General features: G+C 40.2%; 1 protein-coding gene across 1 annotated transcript in view; it reads left to right on the top strand.

Moving 5' to 3' along the window:
* The window catches only part of hcn2b (hyperpolarization activated cyclic nucleotide-gated potassium channel 2b), a 40,206-nt gene that overhangs the window by 6,090 nt on the left and 12,621 nt on the right, over positions 1-21,495 (top strand). Inside the window, exons 3-5 of the mRNA XM_069694879.1 lie at positions 2,167-2,328; positions 11,162-11,380; positions 21,272-21,418. Coding sequence (XP_069550980.1) covers positions 2,167-2,328; positions 11,162-11,380; positions 21,272-21,418 — 528 coding nt within the window. The remainder of the gene's footprint in view (positions 1-2,166; positions 2,329-11,161; positions 11,381-21,271; positions 21,419-21,495) is intronic.

Raw genomic sequence — 21,495 nt, forward strand, 5'->3', positions numbered from 1 at the left:
AAAGCATTTTTTATCCAATGTGGACGAGGGGAAGGAGAACAATGAAAATTAGAGGAGAGTGAAGAATAAAGACGAAGGAATTATCTGCATATATTTAAAAAAAAAAAAAAAAAAATGCATCCACAAACGTGTAGATATTTTGGATGTTGAGGAAGGTGAGATGTTTTGAGCAGTACACAGCTAAGACACTACATTTTTGAAAGCCCCCCTTGAGCCCTTAAATGAGACGTTATAATGTGTAATTTACACAACGGAGACATTCCCAAAAATATCATTGGATTTCTTAGACTTGTCATCATTATTAAGAAAAATCCCAGACTGTAAGAAAAGTCCCAGAGCTATTTGAGCTTGAATCATGCACTTGAGCATGTGAAGTATAATATATGGGAGGTTTTGATATTCAAGTGAGGCTGCAAGTTGAGGGCAGTGAGGCCTCTGAGGTGACGGGATGAGTCACTGAACGTCCTGACCTGGCTGCTCCCAAACTGTAAATTCAAAAACAGAGGCTGCTCGTTTATGTCTCCAGACACACACACACACACACAAAACACACACACACACACACACACACACACACACACACACACACACACACACACACACACACACACACACACACACACACACACACACACACACACACACACAGGACGGCCTATTTCACATGCTCTTGTCTCAAGTGGGAAATGAGTCATTGTTTTTGATATAAGAAACCATCAAATTGACCCAATAAAACAGGGCTTTCCAATATGTATAAATATATATATGCTGTACGTAGACATACAGCGTCTGGCCTACTTCCCTCCCCTGTTGGACAATTCCTTTGTCCAGGGTGGGGAAGTATGCATTTACATATGATTTAGAGAAGCTTCAAGTTGGCCCAGTTAAGCAAGGATTTCAAACCAGTGCACACACATGCTTGTAACACACGCACGCACGCACACACACACACACACACACACACACACACACACACACACACACACACACAGTGGTAACAAGGCTTGGCAGATAGCCAGCCAAACCCCAGTGAATGGTGTTTACAAGGCTGTGACCACATCACCAGCTCCACACAAATGAGCCCTCTTACCTGGGGCAAGTAGTACTGAGAAACAGTAGCGAGAGGCCGGCCTGGGCTGCTGATCAAAGCCTCAGCCGTGTCTGATGAGGTTGAGTGCAGACTGCGTATCCTTTGGTTGTTTTTTTTTTTATCCCCACCTGGTTATAATTTTAGAACCTCAGCCTCACACATTATTCTGCTTTGACTGAGAAGGAACAACACGCAGTACCCCACATCCCTACTTTTGTTACTGATTGGTGACATCATTGGAGTGTGTTTCATGATACTGTATCATGAAACGTGCACATCTATTGGAATGTCGTTTTTCACAACAATGAATAAACACAGTCTTTAAAGATATACAGTACATCCCTGCAGTTTTTCCTTCAAGGTTGTCGTTTTACGTAAAGCGTCACTCATCAATATTTTTACATGAACAAAGGGTCAAATCCCTGCCTCTAATATGAGAGGGGGCACTCTTAGTTTCAAACCGTTTTAATATATATTAAAATGGACGTAGTCTCCAGGTCTGACAATTAAAGCCAATGCAGATGTGCCTTAAAGTGCAATACCTCTGAGGGAAACTTGGGGCTGGGTCCCAAAAAAAAAATCTCTGGCTCCAATACACAAAATCAATTAATTTTTACCACACGTTATCATGGTGTAATTTGCAAAATCAACTCTTTCTTATCAGTGTTCCGGTCGTCCTTCTGAAAATATTTCCATCATTAATCAAATATATGGCCTCACAGAGAGGTATGTTTGGGGGCGTTCAGTCAGGTTTGTGGTATAGGTGGACAGGCATAGTGCCCTCGCGTTCTCAGTGAGATCAACCCCTTGCTCCTCCCCAGCTCTGTTTTGGTTTTCTGTTTATTAATTAAAATCCAGTCTACGGAGTGAATCACGAATGACATGCTGTCAATGAGCTAAAAGCTAGTGGACATATCCTTGACATAGTTTACACAGAAAGACCACTGCTCACTTCAGTATAGTGTAACAATATTCTGGATGTGCTGTTTGTGTTTACCATTTATTAGGTTCTGACTATCTACACTGATTTAACATCCTCCTCACACATCTGTCTCGGCTTTTTCTCCTCCTGACAGATCTTCCACATGACCTATGACCTGGCCAGTGCTGTGATGCGAATATTCAACCTGATTGGTATGATGCTGCTGCTGTGCCACTGGGACGGCTGTCTCCAGTTCCTTGTTCCCATGCTGCAAGACTTTCCATCGGACTGCTGGGTCTCCCTCAACAAGATGGTGGTAAGCAAAATGCTCTGTGTGTATACAGTCTGGTTGATTGTGTGCTAAAGATTCCCGTGAGTCACACACTCGCGTGCACAAAAGTGTTTGTTTGCAAAGCAACACTTGCTGCAAAACCAATCTTAGATGCAGAAATAGGATTTATTTAACGTTTGCGCACATGCACGCACAGACACAGTGTACAGAAAGCATGAGTGGGATATAAAAAAAAACAACCTGTTTACACTTGCTTCATACAGCACACCGTGCTGTTTGTTATGTAGCTGTTCTCTTTGTTTCTCCTCTCAGATGTCCTTCCTTCCTTCTAGCTGGCAAGGTAGCTTCTGGCATCTGGCTTAGGAGACGTTTCTCAAAACATATTGCCGGCAAGAAAGAAAAAAACTCTCCGCAGAGCAAGTGGTGCAATACTCAAACTGCATGAAAAACAACTATCTAACCAGATAATTCATGAAAAATCATTATAAAAAGCTCATTTTACAATGCTCATTTTACACGTGCAACATTCATCAACCAATTGCAAGGCAGGAGCATCACTTGCTCAGATCACCTCCGCAACCTCCGTTCTTCCTTTTAAATTTCCCTTAAAGTAGTTTTAAAATAGAAAGAGAATACATAATAAAACCATGTACACACAGTTGTCATTTCAACAAAATGACAAAATCCTCCAAAGGTTGCGACAGTCTCTTTATCTCTGTTTTTTTTCATAATGTTCTAGCAAGGAGCAACACCTGTCTATCTTATTGCTGTTGGATATCTCCAATAAATCATAAATCCCAAATTTTTGACATAAATACAACGGAAAGACACAGGAATACTGTGTGGGTCTTTATCGTTTTGGACTTAAGCCCTTCCATCCGGTCTGACTTGTCATCCTGCTTTGGAGATAACAGATTGGAAGTTGGTGACTGACAGGGCTGGAGGCACAGAGAAGTCAGAGGATATGAGCAGTTTAAACTGCATGCCTGCTTGCCTTGTCACTCAGTGTGCCATTTTCACACCTTTTTTTTTTTTTTTTTTACTTCACACACATATATATACACCATCACAAATACTGTATATGTATACTGTATATACACACCAGGTACGTGTGTACCTACAGAAAAAGTATATTGATAGCTTCAATTCAATTGAATGGTAAAAATGAACATTTTTATAATAGATTAATTCGGTTTAACCTTTAAAACTGGTTTACAAATGTTATACTTGAATAATAGATCAGGCACTTCATACAACTGACACGACTCTTGCTGCTCAGCCTACGGTGTATAAGGTGTGTACAGTGCGCTGTGTATTTAACGAAAAGGTGATGATTGGTTCGTAGGCAGCTCTGACGAAAAGACTGGAGCGGACACTGTTGAGATGAAATGCGTGTAACTGTGGATAAAGAAAGAACAGCATTACCGGGATAAATAAATTGGGAGTTATAGAGGACAGTTTGCATTGACATTAGAGGCTAACTGCAGGAGGAATGTGTTGTAAATGGCTGGTTCAGGATAAATAGTGGGTATTAGTGAGGAATGACACAGTTTCCTAATTGGCATCAATATCATCTGCCATAGAAACCAGCCCACTACTGCGGCAGTGCCAAAAGATGTTATGAGTTGACTGCTGCTTATCGCTATATTATTAGAATATGTGTGTAATTAAAACTGTCTTGCAACAATTTTTTTTGAAGGGAGAGTTACATCTTTTCTCCATCTAAGGAAGTTCAGCATTCCTTCCTCGTACTTTAGTCAGGTGCCGGCTGACTCCGCTACCGCTAAGAAATGTTTCATATGCTGAGAGGAAACCTATTTTTGGCACATAGATTTGTGAGATTCAGGCCCCTGAAATACACTGTGTACTGAGACACCGCTGTATGTGTTTGCACGGATAGGTGTGTTCGTATGTGTGTGAAATCTCCAGGAACAGATGGATCTCACACCCATTGACTCTAGGGGTAAATCAGTGTTGCTTCTCTGTCACTCCATTTCTCACAGTCTCATTTAATCTCTGGCCATTTTTGTCAACTCACTTTCTCTGTTTACACACACACACACACACACACACACACACACAAGAAAACACACGTCTTCACGATATCTGTGGAGGCCAACAAGAGGCACAATGCTGTGTGCCAACTCTTTGCGTCACTTCTGACAGTTGCAGTAAACATTAGCAATATTGTAGACTTTGACTTAGAGTGTGTGAAAAAGAAGTGATCACAGTGTGTGTGTTCCTCTCCTCCACTCGTATCCTGCCCACATTTTTCCAACATGCCTTCATCCTCAGCATCTAGAGCTGTTGTCTCAGTTCAAAGTGGCAGATATAGAAGTGGTAAAGTCTCTTATTAGTATTCAAATCCATTTCACGTTGACATTTTGTACAGATGTTTTCCAATTTTAGAGAAGAGTCAGCTCCCAGATTACACAGTGACATATTTGTGATTGATGTTAATTATCACCAAAGGGCATGAATTGTTTTATATGGTGTCGCCCATGTATCCCCCTGCATGTATCCACTGTGTGTACATTCAGTTTTCCCTTTGATGCCTCAGAGCGACTTGTGTTGCTTGTGCCTGTGTGCCATTTTCCTACCTCAGTGCCACAACACCAGCGAGCACCCATCTGGGCGTGGCTGCCTGGTGTGCTGTGCCTCTGCCATCTCGGGGTAATCAAGGTCAGGTTCTCCTCAGAGTTGCTTTGAATGAACACGCAGCGTTAAATGATCCTCATGCCTCACTTTCAGGCTCACTGGCTGCCTGCCTGCGCCGGACATTTACTGGACCCCACCCTACTTTCCTCGCTATGGAAACACAGCACGATAACCACTCTTTAAAGAAGCATAGGATGCATTCACTTGCTCAAAAGGGACTCTCATATGCGCTTTTATACATGCTGTATGTGTGTGAGACTATGTTATATAGAAGTGATAATCAGAACAACTCCACCAGTGGCGTTTATTGTAAGCCCGATAATCAGGCTCCTGCAGCATTGTGATCTGAAGATCATCATGGTCTGTTATGTAAGTGACTCTTTCTGTTATGTGGATGATGACAGGTGGTTTTGTCCCACCTGCCTCAGCCTGATTAGCTGTTAGATCAGAGGTATAAAGCTGCTTTTCGCCTCTCAACTCCTCTCTCTGCTTCAGGCTGAGTTGTGTTTCTGTGATTAATATTTAGGCTGCTATAGAAGACATTTTACTGTCATAAAAGAAGAGTTGGTGTAATTGCAATAGTACAGCAGTTTGTGTGGCCTTATATAAGCATTCACACTGTATTCAGGCACACAGAGATGCACTTGAAGAAACACTCAGGCGTTAGAAGTTAATAAGGTTATCCTCCATTCATTCCATTACTGAAGTGATGTAACAGGCAGGCAGGCCTGTCAACATACATGAGAATAATGGGCAGTTACTGTGTAAGATCCATGTGTGGACGTGCTGGTGTGTATTACCGTGAGTGACAACTGCCTCTTATAATCCAACAGCCGCTCAGAGTAGTAATTTGTTACAGATCTCAGTAACACAAAGTGTGTTTTTCAGAGAAGAAACATTAAAGTGTTGCGATGCGGAGCATAGGCAATACAACTGAGTGGCCTGTAGCATTTAATCCTGAACTTATTCAGTTATTTCAGTAATATGTGGGCACTTCTATAAGAGCACACATGTACACCTGGGCTGGTTGACTACACGGACAGTTTTGCTGCCCCAAAATGTATATTTTTGGCAGTCATGAAACTTTGAGGTAGCCTAAAGCATGTTTTTACCTCAGGAAATTGAATTTTAAATAAATTCAAATAAGTCAGGATGACTGTTACTGTTTGTCCATGAACATCTGGTTGAGCACGCTATAAGGTCCAATTTGAACTTATTTTTCTACAGTTGCCTGTGTGAAACCAACCCTATTTTAAGAGGAGATGTCTTGTCATTTTTGGCTGTGCAGTTAAATGTAGAGAGTGCAGGCTTTTACTAAATTATGCTGGGGTTTATTTGTTAAGTTTCGTCTTTATATCTTAAAGCAATGCAAGATGACTTAAAAGGAACTCATATTCTGTAAAAGGTAAGGGAGCTAATAGTTTTTCCAAACACAGATGTTAAAAAGATTTAACAATGTACAGCAATGCTAGTGACTTTGTGAGGCTGTACTTAGGGGTAGATGTGCTTTGAGCTAAATGCTATTTAGCACCAAACAAAAAGTACCTCAGAGGGATAATAAATGTCTTTAGCTTTGCTGGTATTCTATTATTATTATTTATTAATAATTAATAATTTTATTATTACAATTATTATTTTATTATTATATACATTATACATTTACATTTGACTTTTGATGTCAATCAATCTAATAGTTGTTCAGATATTTCAGGTAAATACATCGCCATCAATTGAGCCACAATGCTTTTAGGAATAAAAAAGAAATTGGCACATCGTAGTGTTGTTAGATTTAAAATCTCTATAGAATTATCTTTTTAATTTTGTCATTACTATAAAAAAAAGGCGTACCTCATACTTGGCATGATCAGGGAGAATATATGCTGTCTGCATCATCAGGTAGATGAACATGGTTGCACACCAACAGCAGTATGAATTCTACAGCTGTGTCTCAGTTCAGATGCTGGATCCTCCAAAGGACACGGACCATGAAGGTGCAACCTGATGGCAAGACTGAACCTGCTTCTTCTTTCAGAAATAATTCAATCCAGTCAAACCTGAAGTATCTCACCGTAGAGCACCTGTAATTTTCACTCTCTGTAATTGTCTGTAAGAAGTTCCGCTTGCATGGCTGGATTTTTCATTCGAGCTGAGAGCAAAAGGATGACATCTGTGGTGTTCTCCCCTGCAGTGCTACCCATATTAAATACCTCAGGGATTAACGTTGGAGTCAGCTAAGAGAGCTGAACCATTTTCCGTTTTCATAAGAACTGATACAGAAGGCATGAAATATTGTGTAAGTAAATACATAATTTCCCCTAAACTGCCTTCTGTGGAAATTGTTCCTGAGCAAATAATGTTGGATTTTCTTCTCTTTATTGTGGTCTAAGGAGCAATACCAATTAAAGGATAATGTACTCAAACCCAATAATGACAGCTTATTGAGCTGCAAGCTACGATCCACAGAGTCAAATTCTCCTTGCAAATCAATTAAAATCCACCTTGTAATTTACAAATTCCCATTTCACATTTGACAAAGTCAATTAAAAACAAGAGCAAGACTTCCATAAAACAGATGTTATATATAATTCTAATTATTGACATGTACAACACAATCGTTCCCCGAATGTTCCTTTACCTGTACCCATGCTGGCAGCATGGCTCTAATGTTGGTCAAACAACACTGAAATATATCTTTTAAGTAGATTTTGTACTGACATTGCTTCCCAGTACTTCAGTGATCCACTGACTTTTCATCTAGCTGCATAATCAGGGCAAATATTTGTCCAGTATTTTGGTTTATGACAAAACACTTGCCGAAGTAATGACATTCCAGTCAGCCGGCTGTAAATTGTTGCGAATTATACGAGCATGCTGTGCTAAACTAATATGGCAAAGATGGTAAACATTCAACCAGCTAAACATCAGCATGTTAGCATTGTTGCTGTGAGCAACCTAGCATGGTGTTAGCCATTGGTTTGTGAACTGTTGTTTTGAAGCTTTGAGGTCAGGATTTTAGCTGTTGCCATCTTTTTAAAATTTATTTTTTTTTTTTTTTTTTAAAGCCAGAACAATATTTGAACGAGCTAGAAAGGAGTGGGAAGTAGATCTGACTCAATCTGACTGAGAACTCGAGAACATTTCGCCCACTCATCTATAGGGAAGCCTGACTGCACCCCATGCCTATCATTAAAACTAGGTACAGCCCCAAACATACCTCTGTTGGAGGCCTACTATGTAATTAATTATGGAATTATTTTCTAAAGACCACTGGAGCACTGATTAGAAGGAGTCATTTTAGTAAATGACACCATAAGGACCTCGAGAACATTTTTTATTGACTTTGTATTTCATGAGAAAACTTTCTTTACTCATTTGGTTTTAAATAATAAATAGAACATGGAGCCACTGGTTCTAAATAATGAATCTTAACATTGGTAACAAGCCCTTATATGGAAGTTTACACGTTCAAATTATAAATGTCAGTCCTTTGCACACACACACACACACACACACACACACACACACACACACACACACACACACACACACACACACACACACACACACACGGTCAGTCAAATATATGTTGAAAGTCAAACAGCATGTAAACCCAGGCTTGTGTGCCAGCATTCACATACACCCAGTATACCATAATTACGCCATCATGCATCATAGATGTCCCATACTCCCTTTGTGTTTCTCCCTAAATGTATTACGTACAATTAGCTATCATCCGCACAGCTCTGTGAAGACTGATAGCAAATAAAATCAACACAGGAGCTAATTTAATTTGTTCCTCCCCCTCCTCCCCGCCCCCACTGCCCTCACAAGGTTGGTATCTCTGTAGAATTAGTTTATTGTGTTACAAGGAAGGTTGTGATTTTCAATAGTAAGAGACAGCTTTGCACTGTGCCAGTTTTAATCAGCTATTATCTCCAACTTTAACACACACCGGCTGGTTACGGCTAGTCAGTCTGTTTTTCCTGCTCATACGGTCACATTTAAAGGAGCAGTTCAACTTTAAGAAAATGTTATTTGCTTTAATTGCTGAAAAGAGAATTTGAAGACCCATACTAAAAACGTTATCTTTAAATCATACTTACAAGTAACTAGACATGGATATAAATTTTACTTAAACAAAATATATGTAATCAATCATTCAACTTGTGTGCTTGCAACTATGTGTTTGGAGCAACAATTTGCACAATCAGCGCCAAAAAAAAAGGAGACTCACCTGCAACACACGCGTTGACATCTACAAAGACATTTATAAGAATATAGGAGAGAGGAGCTGATTTATACCTGTGATCCCTTACCGACACACACAAGGCCACACAGACAGACATTTGGGGTAATGCATCTTCGACCTACGGATGAGTTATACAGTCACCTGTTGTTTATGTGCTAAGGCAGTGAAAAAAAAATACTACTGGCGGGCATCATAGATTTACATTTGTGATGTATTATAAAGTCACAACAGAATGTGACAGTAGCAGATAGCCTATTTTATCATCAGGAGTTGTTGTATAGATCACAGACAGACACGCCAAGGGCTGTTTTCTGAATTGATAGAGGGTGTGGTCATGATCTGATCAGCCACAGGAGGAGGAAAAGATTGATTTGTTATTGTTACTGTACAGTATCTATGCAGCAGCAGTCCATTTTGAACTATTGTAGTTTCTTTACATTGTATGGTACATTTAGAATAAATCCCAGTGAAGCTCTGTCCACTGAAATACTGCGTGTACTCTACATTTATGTATCTGTTTTACTATAAGAAAGTAAGCCTGAAACACAAACAGACAGATGCAGCCGAGTGAGGGAAGGTGTTTATTGCTGTGCCTCAGCTCCGGGTTAGGGCTCCCTGCTCCTGCTGTTTATCCACCAGCAATGTGGGCAGCATGCTGATGGCAACTCCACGTCTGTTCACCACCTGTGGCAGTGGGCATGAGGCGCAGTCCGAGCCTGGGTGCTTAAATGTTCTCTCGGGGTTTGTGGGGACATTTTTTTTATTATTATTATAATGAGCTTAAGGGCTGTGGACGACAGTGAGACAAGTGCTGCAGTTACAAGGCCGCATCACATAGAATTAACAACAAAGCTGGAGATATGATGAGGGTGCATATAATGTTAAATGCTTCAAACTGTTGTCGTGTTTTTAAATTTTTTTTTTATCTAAGATTAGAAGGTCCCGTTTATCTCCACAAACAAATCAAAACAACTGATACAGCTGACAGCTCAAAACCGATACGAAACTCTAAGCCATGCTCGGAGCTGGAGCCAAGCTCACAGAGTGATACGGGGGCTGAGTTTCTGGTTACCCTGCTGCTCGAAGCTAAGTGCCTCTGAAATCTCATCTTCTCCCTTCGCTGTCCCTCAAATCACCTTTCCAAAACACAAATTTTCAAACATCCGAAGGCAGCTCCTGGCCGGTACATCCTCTTTGACATTCTTCAAAACCAGCCAAATTTGAATCTCAAATTGAATGCAAATGAGCCTGGAAAAATACAAATCCACCCAGTCAGTCGGTGACTGAGGGGGACAACGAGTTTTAGAAGAAACACTCACACATGCTAAACTGCGGACGGTGTGTGAACAGCTGTTCGAGGGGAGGATGTGAGGTTCAGCAGTGGCTGTGGAGGGTTTTCTAATGAATCCAACATGGGAGAATTAGAATTGACTGAGTGTGCGAGCACCAATCAAAGGCAGACTGGAGCAGGCAGATATACGGGCTCCTCATTAACAACTCGCCTTTTCCTCGTCTCCTTCTGCTCGGCGAAGACAAGGCGAGGCTGCTTAGTGATGATGATTAGGCCCTCCATTAAACCTGAAACAATCACCAGACAGAGAGCCACAGACTTCACCAGGAATGTCTCACTCTTGAGACCTCTCATTCTTTAATTCACTCTCTCTTTCACCATTTCTGTCACACTCTAACTTGTATAAATTTGCACTTCAGTGAGCCTTAACAGTCTAACTTTTGCAGAGAAGATAGCATTGATCAGGCCAAAACTGCAGTAAGATTAAACTAAATAGACGAGAGTTATTTTAGAAGAACCAAATAACCTCAATTTTTCTACTCTCTCACATCTCTTCTATTTTTTTTATACTTTTTTTTTTTTTTTCATATATTTTGTTTTCTAAACCCTTTTTTCCCCCCTGAATTCTGTCATTCTTACCCCCATGTGTCTTCCTATAGAATGACTCATGGAGCGAGCTCTACTCCTTCGCCCTCTTTAAGGCCATGAGCCACATGCTGTGCATTGGATATGGACGACAAGCCCCAGAAAGCATGTCGGACATCTGGCTGACCATGCTCAGCATGATCGTGGGAGCCACCTGCTACGCCATGTTTATCGGACACGCAACCGCACTCATCCAGTCTCTGGATTCATCTAGACGGCAATACCAGGAAAAGGTAAGGATCTGGCTAATTTTTGGAATCCTGCCTTGAAACTCTGCATCATCTACCACTTGAAATAAAGCTAACATGTTGTTAGGAAATCAAACAATGTTGTTTTCATGGGGACGGATGGTTAAAGCTGCCATAATCAATGTTTCAAAGGATCAAATAATTATGTATAATGAGAAAGGGTAGCAGTTTATCATCTTTCAGCTGACTGTTTTTGTTTTCTGGACTGCAACGTTTTCATTATCACCGTTCTCATGAGCCCCATTTCCAGCCACGTTTCCAACAGCAGCTGTTTTCAACAACAAAAAAAAGATTTTATAGCCCCGTTGTACGGTACCTGCCTGACACCAAATTAAACACAATTACAAGAAATTACAAAAATGTGACTCCACCTTCTGGCAACAACATTTTCAGAGACAGATATTTTAAGTACCTTGACAAACTATAACGTATCTATATGTTTGAGTAAATGGTAAACCTTGCTATCTTGTAATCTAGTTGCTTTACGAAGAAAAACCGAAAAACCAAAGAGGTATAGTTTTACTACAGTCTATCTTTAGATCATTGCATAGATCAGGTGGTTAGCTACAGGATTACGTTACCCACCCCCTGTCTCCCTCAGACGCCATAAGGAGGATCCATAAAGAGATTTGCTCTGCATTGTTTGTCCTTTACAACAGCATGGATAAGGTTATCACATTTGATATGAACAGAAAGGGATTTCTCATTTGATTCCAACACACTTTGATAGGAACAACATCTGTTCCATTAGTTCGATATTCATGGCTGTAGCCCGCTGGGCCTCAGCCCGTCTGTACGACAGCAGATCAAAGCTTTCGGTATGCGCAGGCCAGGGACGGGAGCGTGCACTTGCTTTATAAGGCCACAGTGTCATCGGTTCTCTGTGTCTTGTTAGCTGCCTTAGATCCCGGGTTATGTGGAGATGTCTCACGCTATCTGTCATGTATACACATCCATGACGACATGCACTCACACATCACATGCGTTGGACCAGCTTTGTTCTTTAGCTGAAGCCTCTGGCCAATGTTAAGAACAAAGGGTGAGCAGGTTTTCTTCTCTCTTTATGGGTCATATCGGACATGTCGATTTATTCTGTTTATTTTCTGGCTCTTGGTCTGTGTCTTGTTAGGGCGTCATGCTTAAGAGATATTCTTCATGCTTTATTTTGTAGGTGGGAGGGGGCGCAGTGGTCTTTCAAAGGAAATGAATCTGCTGTATGTTTGTGTCTGATTCATGAGCATAAAAAAGGTAACAGGGAAACAATACAAATGTCAGTGGACCAACTATATTCACTGAACTCCATGTATAAATGTATGTAGTGGATACACTCACACACATAACAGGTCACTGTTGTGTGGCCCCGAGTTCATCTCGGTGATGTTGGTCAAAGACGAACCATAACTTAAAGAGTTGATTCACTCAAAATACATCTGAATGTTTTTCAGAACATCTCCTGACAAAAGCAAAGACCCTCCAAATTATCATTACACTTTACTGTGAACAGTTTTCAATAGAACTTTGTTCTGCTAACCAAACTATTGCTCACAGCTTCAGTTTTCTTTGCTGTGATTATAGTCTGGAGACCCTGTTCTCAATGACGTTTACTCAGCCAATTTGAAGAACGAACCAATCAGCAGTTTAGACCATATGGTGTTCAATACTGATGGGTTTAAGGGTGTTCCAAGGATGCAGTGACTGGAACTGTTTCTATATGGAAGCATGGCCATATATTCATGCAGTGAATGTACACAGTGAATATATGGGTCTCGGACAACAGGGTTAACTTTGTACTGCCCTACTGAAAGAAATCTGAGTCACTAATTCGGCATCATTTTTTAAACCCACTTCTGGAAATCCTCTTATAGACTTGCTTTTATGTAGTTGCCTTTTGATCTTGCAAACGTTTAACCTTGTTATGCCTCCCCATGCATTTAAATAAATCTAATTTCATTTTTTTTTCGAGTTATTTTTCTTTTGATCATGTTGTCTATTTGTATATCCCCATTGGGTTTTATTCTTTACTAATTTATATAATTCCATTCTTGCCTTTCTGTAATTAATTTTTTAAACATTGTTTGGTCAAGAGCTTTTTTTTTTTTCAGTTTCCTTTTTTCGTCTGCAAAGGTATTTTTTCTTGATTATGCCTATGTTTGTTTGTCTGCTAGCTAGCACACTTATCTCAGAAAGTTAAAAACAGATTTTAATGGAATTTGATTTACATTTTGCCTCACATGAGCTTAACTTTAAGGTGCAGAAGAATAGTTATTGTTTTCTGGTTTTGATCTGTAATAGCTTCCCGCATTTCTGCCTCAACAGCCCCTCCACCTTTTTAACTTTTTTGGCCATGCCTCCACTTAGTTAGATGATCCTGGAAAAAGTTGCCATACAGTTGTAATTGGTTTCCGGGCAGGTTATTTGACAGTAATGCTATAAGTCTAAAGGAGGTGCTCTCACAGTGAGCACAGATCACAATTCTGCTTCTAACGCAGACTTGTGACAGAAATGGAAAGAAAGGGCAAATGAGCTGCTGACTCCATGCTGGAGTCTGTTTTGTGTCAGTTACGTAGCTGTACTCTGTCAGTCCTGTGACGTCTGTTGCAATCAGTTCCTGCCGTCTGTCTCATTCCTCATTCTTCCATGATGCACTACAGTGAAATATTGACCAGAGCGGCAGCACCCTGCAAGGCTGGACCAAGACAAGTTATCCAACATCCCGCTCGTCTCCAGTCTCTCATGGCTGTTTGTTCATCATTAAACACTGAATTGAACTGTGGCTGCACTGACGTCCGCAATAAGTCCCACCATCAGATAACAGACCAGAGACAGAGCCATGGGTTGGAGCTGGCCTCTCCGATAAAACAGATTATTTGTATAAGATAAGTCTAAATGCTAGCGAAAAACATTGACTTGTATTGACATCACAGAGTAAACGGTTAGCATCACAGTCCGGGTTGAGATAGGAATGTCTGAATAGCCTGTCCTGTTTGCATGCAGAGACCTCACTGACCATGTGAGATGTGGAGTACTTGTTTACTGTGGCTTTGAGTTAAACAAAGTGTCCCTGCATTTTTCTGCTTTATCAGAAATGACATATGTTGTTTGGGTTTTGTTGTGTTTAGCAGATCTATGGACAATAATAAAAATAGAGACACAGTAACTGTGAGATAAGACTCCCGGCCTTTTCTCTCTGGTATATATATATTTCCCTGTCAGATTAGCTCATCAACCTCTTCATCAACATCTCCCATCACGTTCAAATATTTCCTTCAGTGGAATTTTTTGCAAAAGGAAAGTATTTAAAGTACTTATTTTTACAGAAGATGTAAGCATTGTATTCTATACTGCAGTCGCATTGCTGTTATGACTCAGGATTTTTTTTTTGTGCTTTGAGTTCCTGGTTTTTTAAGTTCAGAAAATATAAATGTAAAAAAAGATATGCAGTATACTTATCATCATCGGGAGTGATTCTGCAGACGTCTTTATAGACGTTTACATTTTTGCTAAAAGAACCCAAAAGAACCACATAAAATGTCACATTGTGTCACACTTTTTAAGAAAAGCTGCTGCGAAATCAAATATTTTTAATGCGACAATCACAAAAAACTCCCCATGGGACTGATTTGTGTTATTTATTTTTGTGATAATTATTTCAAATGTTTATCTATCTAAACTATTTTAATCATTTAGGACTACTTTTAGCTAACTTTCTCTGCTTACTTGCTAACTAGCTTTAATGCAGGCTCAGGTTGATGGGAGGTACTGTGCAGTCACCTCATTCACCTTGTCAAGCTGCTGGTGTTCATTATAACAATTGAAAAAAATATTCTGTTCTTAGGAAAAAAACTCTTTAGTAACGCAGGCCGTAGAGTTGCAGCGGTGTTGGCCGGTTTCGGGGCATGTTAATTAGTTAAAATTAACCAGAGGTCGACGCCAAGTAGGATGGAACAACTGCAAACGATTCTCTATGGAGGGTGCACAGACCCATATATTCACAGAGTGAAATTGGGCTCTGGTTCGCACCAGGCCAGTAAGAAATACCCCCTGCTTGGCAATCACTGTTGTGGAGTTTTGACACAGTGGTTGACATGTGAAGTTTTGCACATGCTGTTATTTGACTTTGTACGTGACTTTGGGTGTTTACACAATCGCCACCAACAGCACAGTAAAAATGACGAGGCAGTGGCTGCAGCTTGGTGTTCCTTTGTCATCCCTTCCTTCACGTTGAGGTGACTGGTGTCCTCTCCCTGCGTTTCTCCACAACCCTCTTCATCTTCATCCCTTCAGCCTCCCCCCCTGTTTCATCTGTCCATTCGCCCTTGACTGTTGGGCAACACACCATCTGCCAGCGGCCACTGCACATGGACAGAGGGCATTAGCCATTATGTAACTGCACTCCCGCTTCTCCTCCCCCCATCACTTCCTCCCCCTCAAAGAGTCATGGAGCAGCTCATCCAAATAGCTGAGAGGAGATAGATGTGACCCCTGGGGCCTCCTGCGATGAGCGCTGATTCATTCGCCTTGACGCATCAAACAGAAACTTCAAGAAATGCTCACTTCATAACTTGGGCAATCACAGAGAAAACTTTAGATCTGAAGTATGTCAAAAAAAAGAAAGATTTTTACTCCACGTGCGTTTTCTGGATCTTTCAGCCACTTCTCATGGCTAAAACAAACGTAGGTATTTCTCCACCTGCACCCTATTTCCAAATTTGAGCGATAGTGCTCCGGCCTGCAGGCGCAAAATGGGATGTAAAGGGCAATTTTGGCCCGTCAATGTATGTCTACTAAAAGTGCTTTTTTTTTCTCCACTCACATATTCAGGTTCTTGATATAGTTGTCTGACAATTTTATAGAAGGGATTTCTAACCCGAAACAGAAGTCTCGCTCAACTCTTTCTCAACACAGTAAGCTAATAATTTTACCTCACCACTCTTGGAACAGCATTTTTCTTCACGAAAAAGTGCTTTGATATAGGATTCCTTCTCTTTTTTGGCTGGCACATCCTGGTAGAAATGGTCGCAGCAGACACAACGGTGTGCATGCCCCAGTGTATGGACATGACGGCTAGCATCCATTTATTGCACAATTAGCTACAACTTCAGCGTGTCCTTATTGAACAATGGTAATCTCTGGGCGAAGTGTTGCACGACATTTTGTTGGCACTATTTGGAAATGCACAAATACAAGCCAGTGTGTCAAACTCTATCCGGCACTGCTGCCTCCAACCATCACTCACAATTCTGCAATGACTTATATGTTATGATTACGCAGCATGCACTTTCAGCCACTATATAGGTATTTGTTTTTCAAAATTATAGGTTCTTTCAAATTTAAATGGCATATTTTTTTTGTTTATGGAATAATCCAAGTGAAGTTTGGTGACGTCTGAGTGTGTCATCGTCAGTGCCGCTAATGTATTTTTTGCTGCTTCCACTGGGTGCAAAAGTTTCAAAGTATTCACATAGTGGCCTTAAAGGGGCACTCCACAGATTTAGTGATGGACTGTGAAAGTAGGAGACTCATAAGAGTCATATTTTAAAATGTATGGCCAAAATTAACGCAGCTGTGGATGAGATATATTGACTTGATCTGTAGCGTGGGTCAAGATCCAAACATGCTTTCTCCTATAATACCCATGACTGGATAGTCATTGGTTAGACTCTAGGTGCCTATATTTAAACCAACAGCCCCATCCTATAACACAGGCTTTCTGTCAAGGATTTACAATAAAGTGTCTGAGTACAAATCAAGTAAATAACCCTTATGACACCATAATAGTAATTATTTCAGACTCCCCATAACAAGAACACTGAATTTAGGAAAAAAAATATGTGGAGTATTCATTTAAAAATACTCATAATCCAGATTCGAGCTGCTTTAAAGGTTTAAATTCCTCTGACATATCTGTTTCTCCTTCTCCTCCTTTATTGTTTGCTTTATTTTTTAATTTAAAAATTGCATAAATTTCACAAAAATAAATATATATTAGAATTATAAAAATGAAGTAAAATGACATCAAGTTAGATCATCACACGGTTTATAACACTGCAAATTCGTTTGTATGTGTATTTATTTCTATGAGTCCGTCTCCATTGCTCAATCAGTAAGCTAACTGCTGAAGTCAATTTGGATTTTATAGACTCAGGACATCACACACACGCACACACACACACACACACACACACACACACACACACACACACACACACACACACACACACACACACACACACACACACACACACACACACACACACACACACACACACACACACACACACACACACAAGGCATGTCACATCCTGAGCCATGACGCTAAGTGACATGTCCCATAAGAGCACCAATTCAATTTCCCGTTTCCCTCTGTAGCAGCTTAGTGACAGCCATGCATCATGCTTGCAAGCCACCAACTCGGAGCTTTATGTTCCATAAAAAAAAATACTGTGCTTCTTCCGCCCCCTGTTAAGTCCACAGGCTGAGAGAAACAAATTAGATTTTTATAAATGTAATGCATTTTTCAGTTTTATACAAGTATTAGGGGATCTCAGTCTGGTCTTATCTGCATCCTCAGCCACAAAGTTTAATTTTATAAGATGGACATTGCATTATTAGTTCATTAGAATCTCAGCTGTGCCTGTTTGTTTCTGCTCAGACCTGAAAACAAAATGAGCTGTGTTTTCACAAGATAAGATTCATAAGTTCAAGTAAGATAAACTTGCATTAGGTAAGTCAAACTGAAGTTAACTAAGCAAGGTAAACTCAGGTTAGGTAAGTAAAGTACACTTGAGCTAAGAAAGAAAGGCAAACTTGAGTTAGGTAAGTAAAGACAACCTTAGCTAAGTAGGTTAGGTAAACGTATGTTAAGTAAGTAGCGTAAACTTGAATTAGGTAAGAAAATATACGCAAGGTAAACTTGAATTACATCAGTAAAACTTGAGTTAAGTAAGTCAAGTAAACTTGAGTTCGGTAAGTAGGTATTAGGTTGCAGAAATATTTACCATTTGTGGAATGTGTATTTGTGTTGGTTTGCTTGATTAATATGAATATTATGATGGCATTGACCTTGCATGTCTGTTGACTCACTAAAAGTCACAATTTCTACATTTCAGGAGCACTAAACCTTGTCCAGTATTCAGAATGTTTTTTTTTTTTTAAACATTGGGCCATTTGGGTCGACTACTATCTTCCTGACTTTTATGGACATTGTCACTAATATTAGTCTAATGCTGAGAAAATCAGAAAGTCAACAATGGTCTGCTTCTTCACCAACCACTTCTAAACGAGTGGGAGAACGAGGGCGCACGAGAGATGTCATTCCAGTTTAATTGAGACTGTCACACATTAAATCCTGAGGCAGGAAATAGCTTAATAGATAGATAGATAATCAGCTTAATAGGAGCCTTCTAGTTTATCCTTGTGCTTGACTGAATGAGGAAGTCAGCTGCATCTTTATTGTTGACAAATGGCAAACAAGGATGAATTTATCAAGTGCAAGTGAGTTTAAGTGTGTTTTGTTAGGTTTGGGAGGAGTACATATATTTTTGAGGGGGAATCCCCACTGATGCCCTGTATGAATAAATTAAACATTTTAAAAGAAAAGTGTTGCTGTTCCGATGACTTTTTGTTTGAAATCAGACAAGATAGCTTAAGAAGACAAACTTTAAGCTCTTCATTTAGTGCTACCAGGCCTTTTCATACTAAATGAACCGTGACTCAAAGCAATTAATTAAGACTGAATAAGACAGGGAGATTAAAATTGGTTTACTTAAGAAAGAAAAGTAAATTGTTTTTGCAGATGTAATTTAATTATGTGGTTCATTGAAGTATCCACTGAGATTATAACTTTGTCATGTGGAAGGTCATACTGTGGTGTACGTATGTGTGGTAGTGCTTATTTGTGCAGTATATGTCACACTGGTGTGATGTGGTGGGGATTCATAATTGTCTAAATATCTCTGAAATTTGAATATGGTATACTAAATATAGGGACAAATGAAAACCACTCACTGCTTTAAATGTGAAGAAAAACACCCCCCTGCAAAGAAACAAAATGAATGATGTCCTACTGTGACAGCCAGTATGCGCTGTATTAAGGATATTGTGATTTGCAGTGTCACCCACGCCACCAGGGTCAAGCCTCCATTTTATTCTCTAAACTGGACCTCGCAATGTGACAAAATGTAATTTCCCGGACAGCAACCTATATTCGGTCCAGTGCATGTGTCATTGACTGTTACAAGCAAGGTCATTGTCAGCGCCCCCCCCTCTGCTCCTCCATACGCGGTGTGTCCTTTAAATCCTGCTGTCGGTGTTGGACAGAGGAGCGTCTTCCTCAACACTGCTAGAAATCTACTACTCGTCCAGTTGACAGTTTATTCTATGTGGGGAATGACTCACACTGCTTAACACACACAAATACACACACTTGGGACAAAGGGAGACCTTATGTAACATTTAAAGCAACTCCAGCCACATCGGCCACGTGGATTTGTTGCTCTCTTTTTTACAGCATTGACCGAAAAACAGCTTTTCTGTGTGTATCCTCAAGAACAGTCGATTCGTTCATGATTTTGTTTTACCCAGCATGAGTTTTTACAATGAATATGGGCTTTATTTTCCGTGTGTTTTGATTCTCTTTGCGTTTTTTTGTGTTGGCGAGACTGCTGCTGATATAACAAGACGTGAACAATCCTAAAGTTTCAGGGGTTATCTTGTTAGACCTTTTGTTCTAAATCATGTTGCCATTTTTTCACCCTTAGGGTGTAGTAATGTGTTCAGCATAAACATGTATTCTTTGTTTTGTTTTTTGTTTTACAGGAATGTAGCAATGTGTGAAACCACATGGATGACCCATATTCCTGGATTAAATAAAGCAAACCCAAAAGCCATTAGTACACAGTGAATAAGGAATAATAGCACGGTTTGTTTCCCAATTGACACAGTGCCATGCAATTCCACCTTATAGGACAGGATACATAGATCCAACAGTGGCCCTTTCCATTGGGAATCCAGGCATTAAATGTGTTATGGAGCATCATAATGAGTCTGGAGAAGTGGACATTCAGGCTGCATTAAACATAACCGGTGAATATGTGATGGTGGGAATCACTTGGGTTGAATTTGACCCTCCAGTGAGCAAACGATGGGCCAACTTCTGTTTTCACCTTTTTTTTTTTTTTAATTTCTGGTCACATAGTTCCATATTCATCAACTCTAAAATAAATAACAAACTTCTTCCTTTCTCTGAATAGAAACTGAAGTATACAAATTCCCACTGGTTCCATTGAATTATTTAACTCTTTTTTTTTTTTTTTTTTTACCCCTTCCATCTTCACAGAAAATGGAAGAGTTGTTTCACATGTTTTTCCCATGAAAAATGCAACACAAATATAATAGACTAGTTTTCCCTGTAGATTTTTTCTTTCAAAAGAAAAACATTTAGTAAACCAGTATCACCAGAGAGAGACTGTGTGATTAACATGGACAATTGCAGCGTCTTTCTTCTCTAAACACAGCACAGCGTGATGAATCTTCGTGGGCTTTACAGAGCTGTCATGTTTCCTTAACAGTTTCATCACAGTTATCTTCCCATAGCTACAAGGTATAAATGGGTCACAGGATCCTCATGTGTGCAGGGCTGTACGGGCGTTCCTACACACATGTAGCTGAGACATAGTCATTTTAAGTGAGATGTGCATGGCGTCTCTGCGGCTGCTGCAACACGCGTAGAAATATCACCATGGTGCTTCAGTGTTGATCAAGAACTTCTCAAATTGGCACATTATCCAAAGAGTTGCCGAATCCTGTTTTTTATTGATTCATGCTTCTGTTTCCCCTCACGACTATCTCTCACGCCTCTCTCCATCTTTCTTCCAGTACAAACAAGTGGAGCAGTACATGTCGTTCCACAAATTACCGGCCGACTTCCGACAGAAAATCCATGACTACTATGAGCACCGGTACCAGGGCAAGATGTTTGATGAAGAGAGCATCCTGGAGGAGCTTAATGAGCCTCTGCGCGAGGTACGAAAACACCACTGCAATCTGCTCATTCACCCATAAATATACACACTCTGCTCTCCACCGAGTGAGTTAGACTG

Source organism: Brachyistius frenatus, unplaced genomic scaffold, assembly GCF_029030835.1.
Source record: "Brachyistius frenatus isolate BFR_SWC_R1_liver_20210118 unplaced genomic scaffold, ASM2903083v1 Contig_18, whole genome shotgun sequence".
Taxonomy (NCBI): domain Eukaryota; kingdom Metazoa; phylum Chordata; class Actinopteri; family Embiotocidae; genus Brachyistius; species Brachyistius frenatus.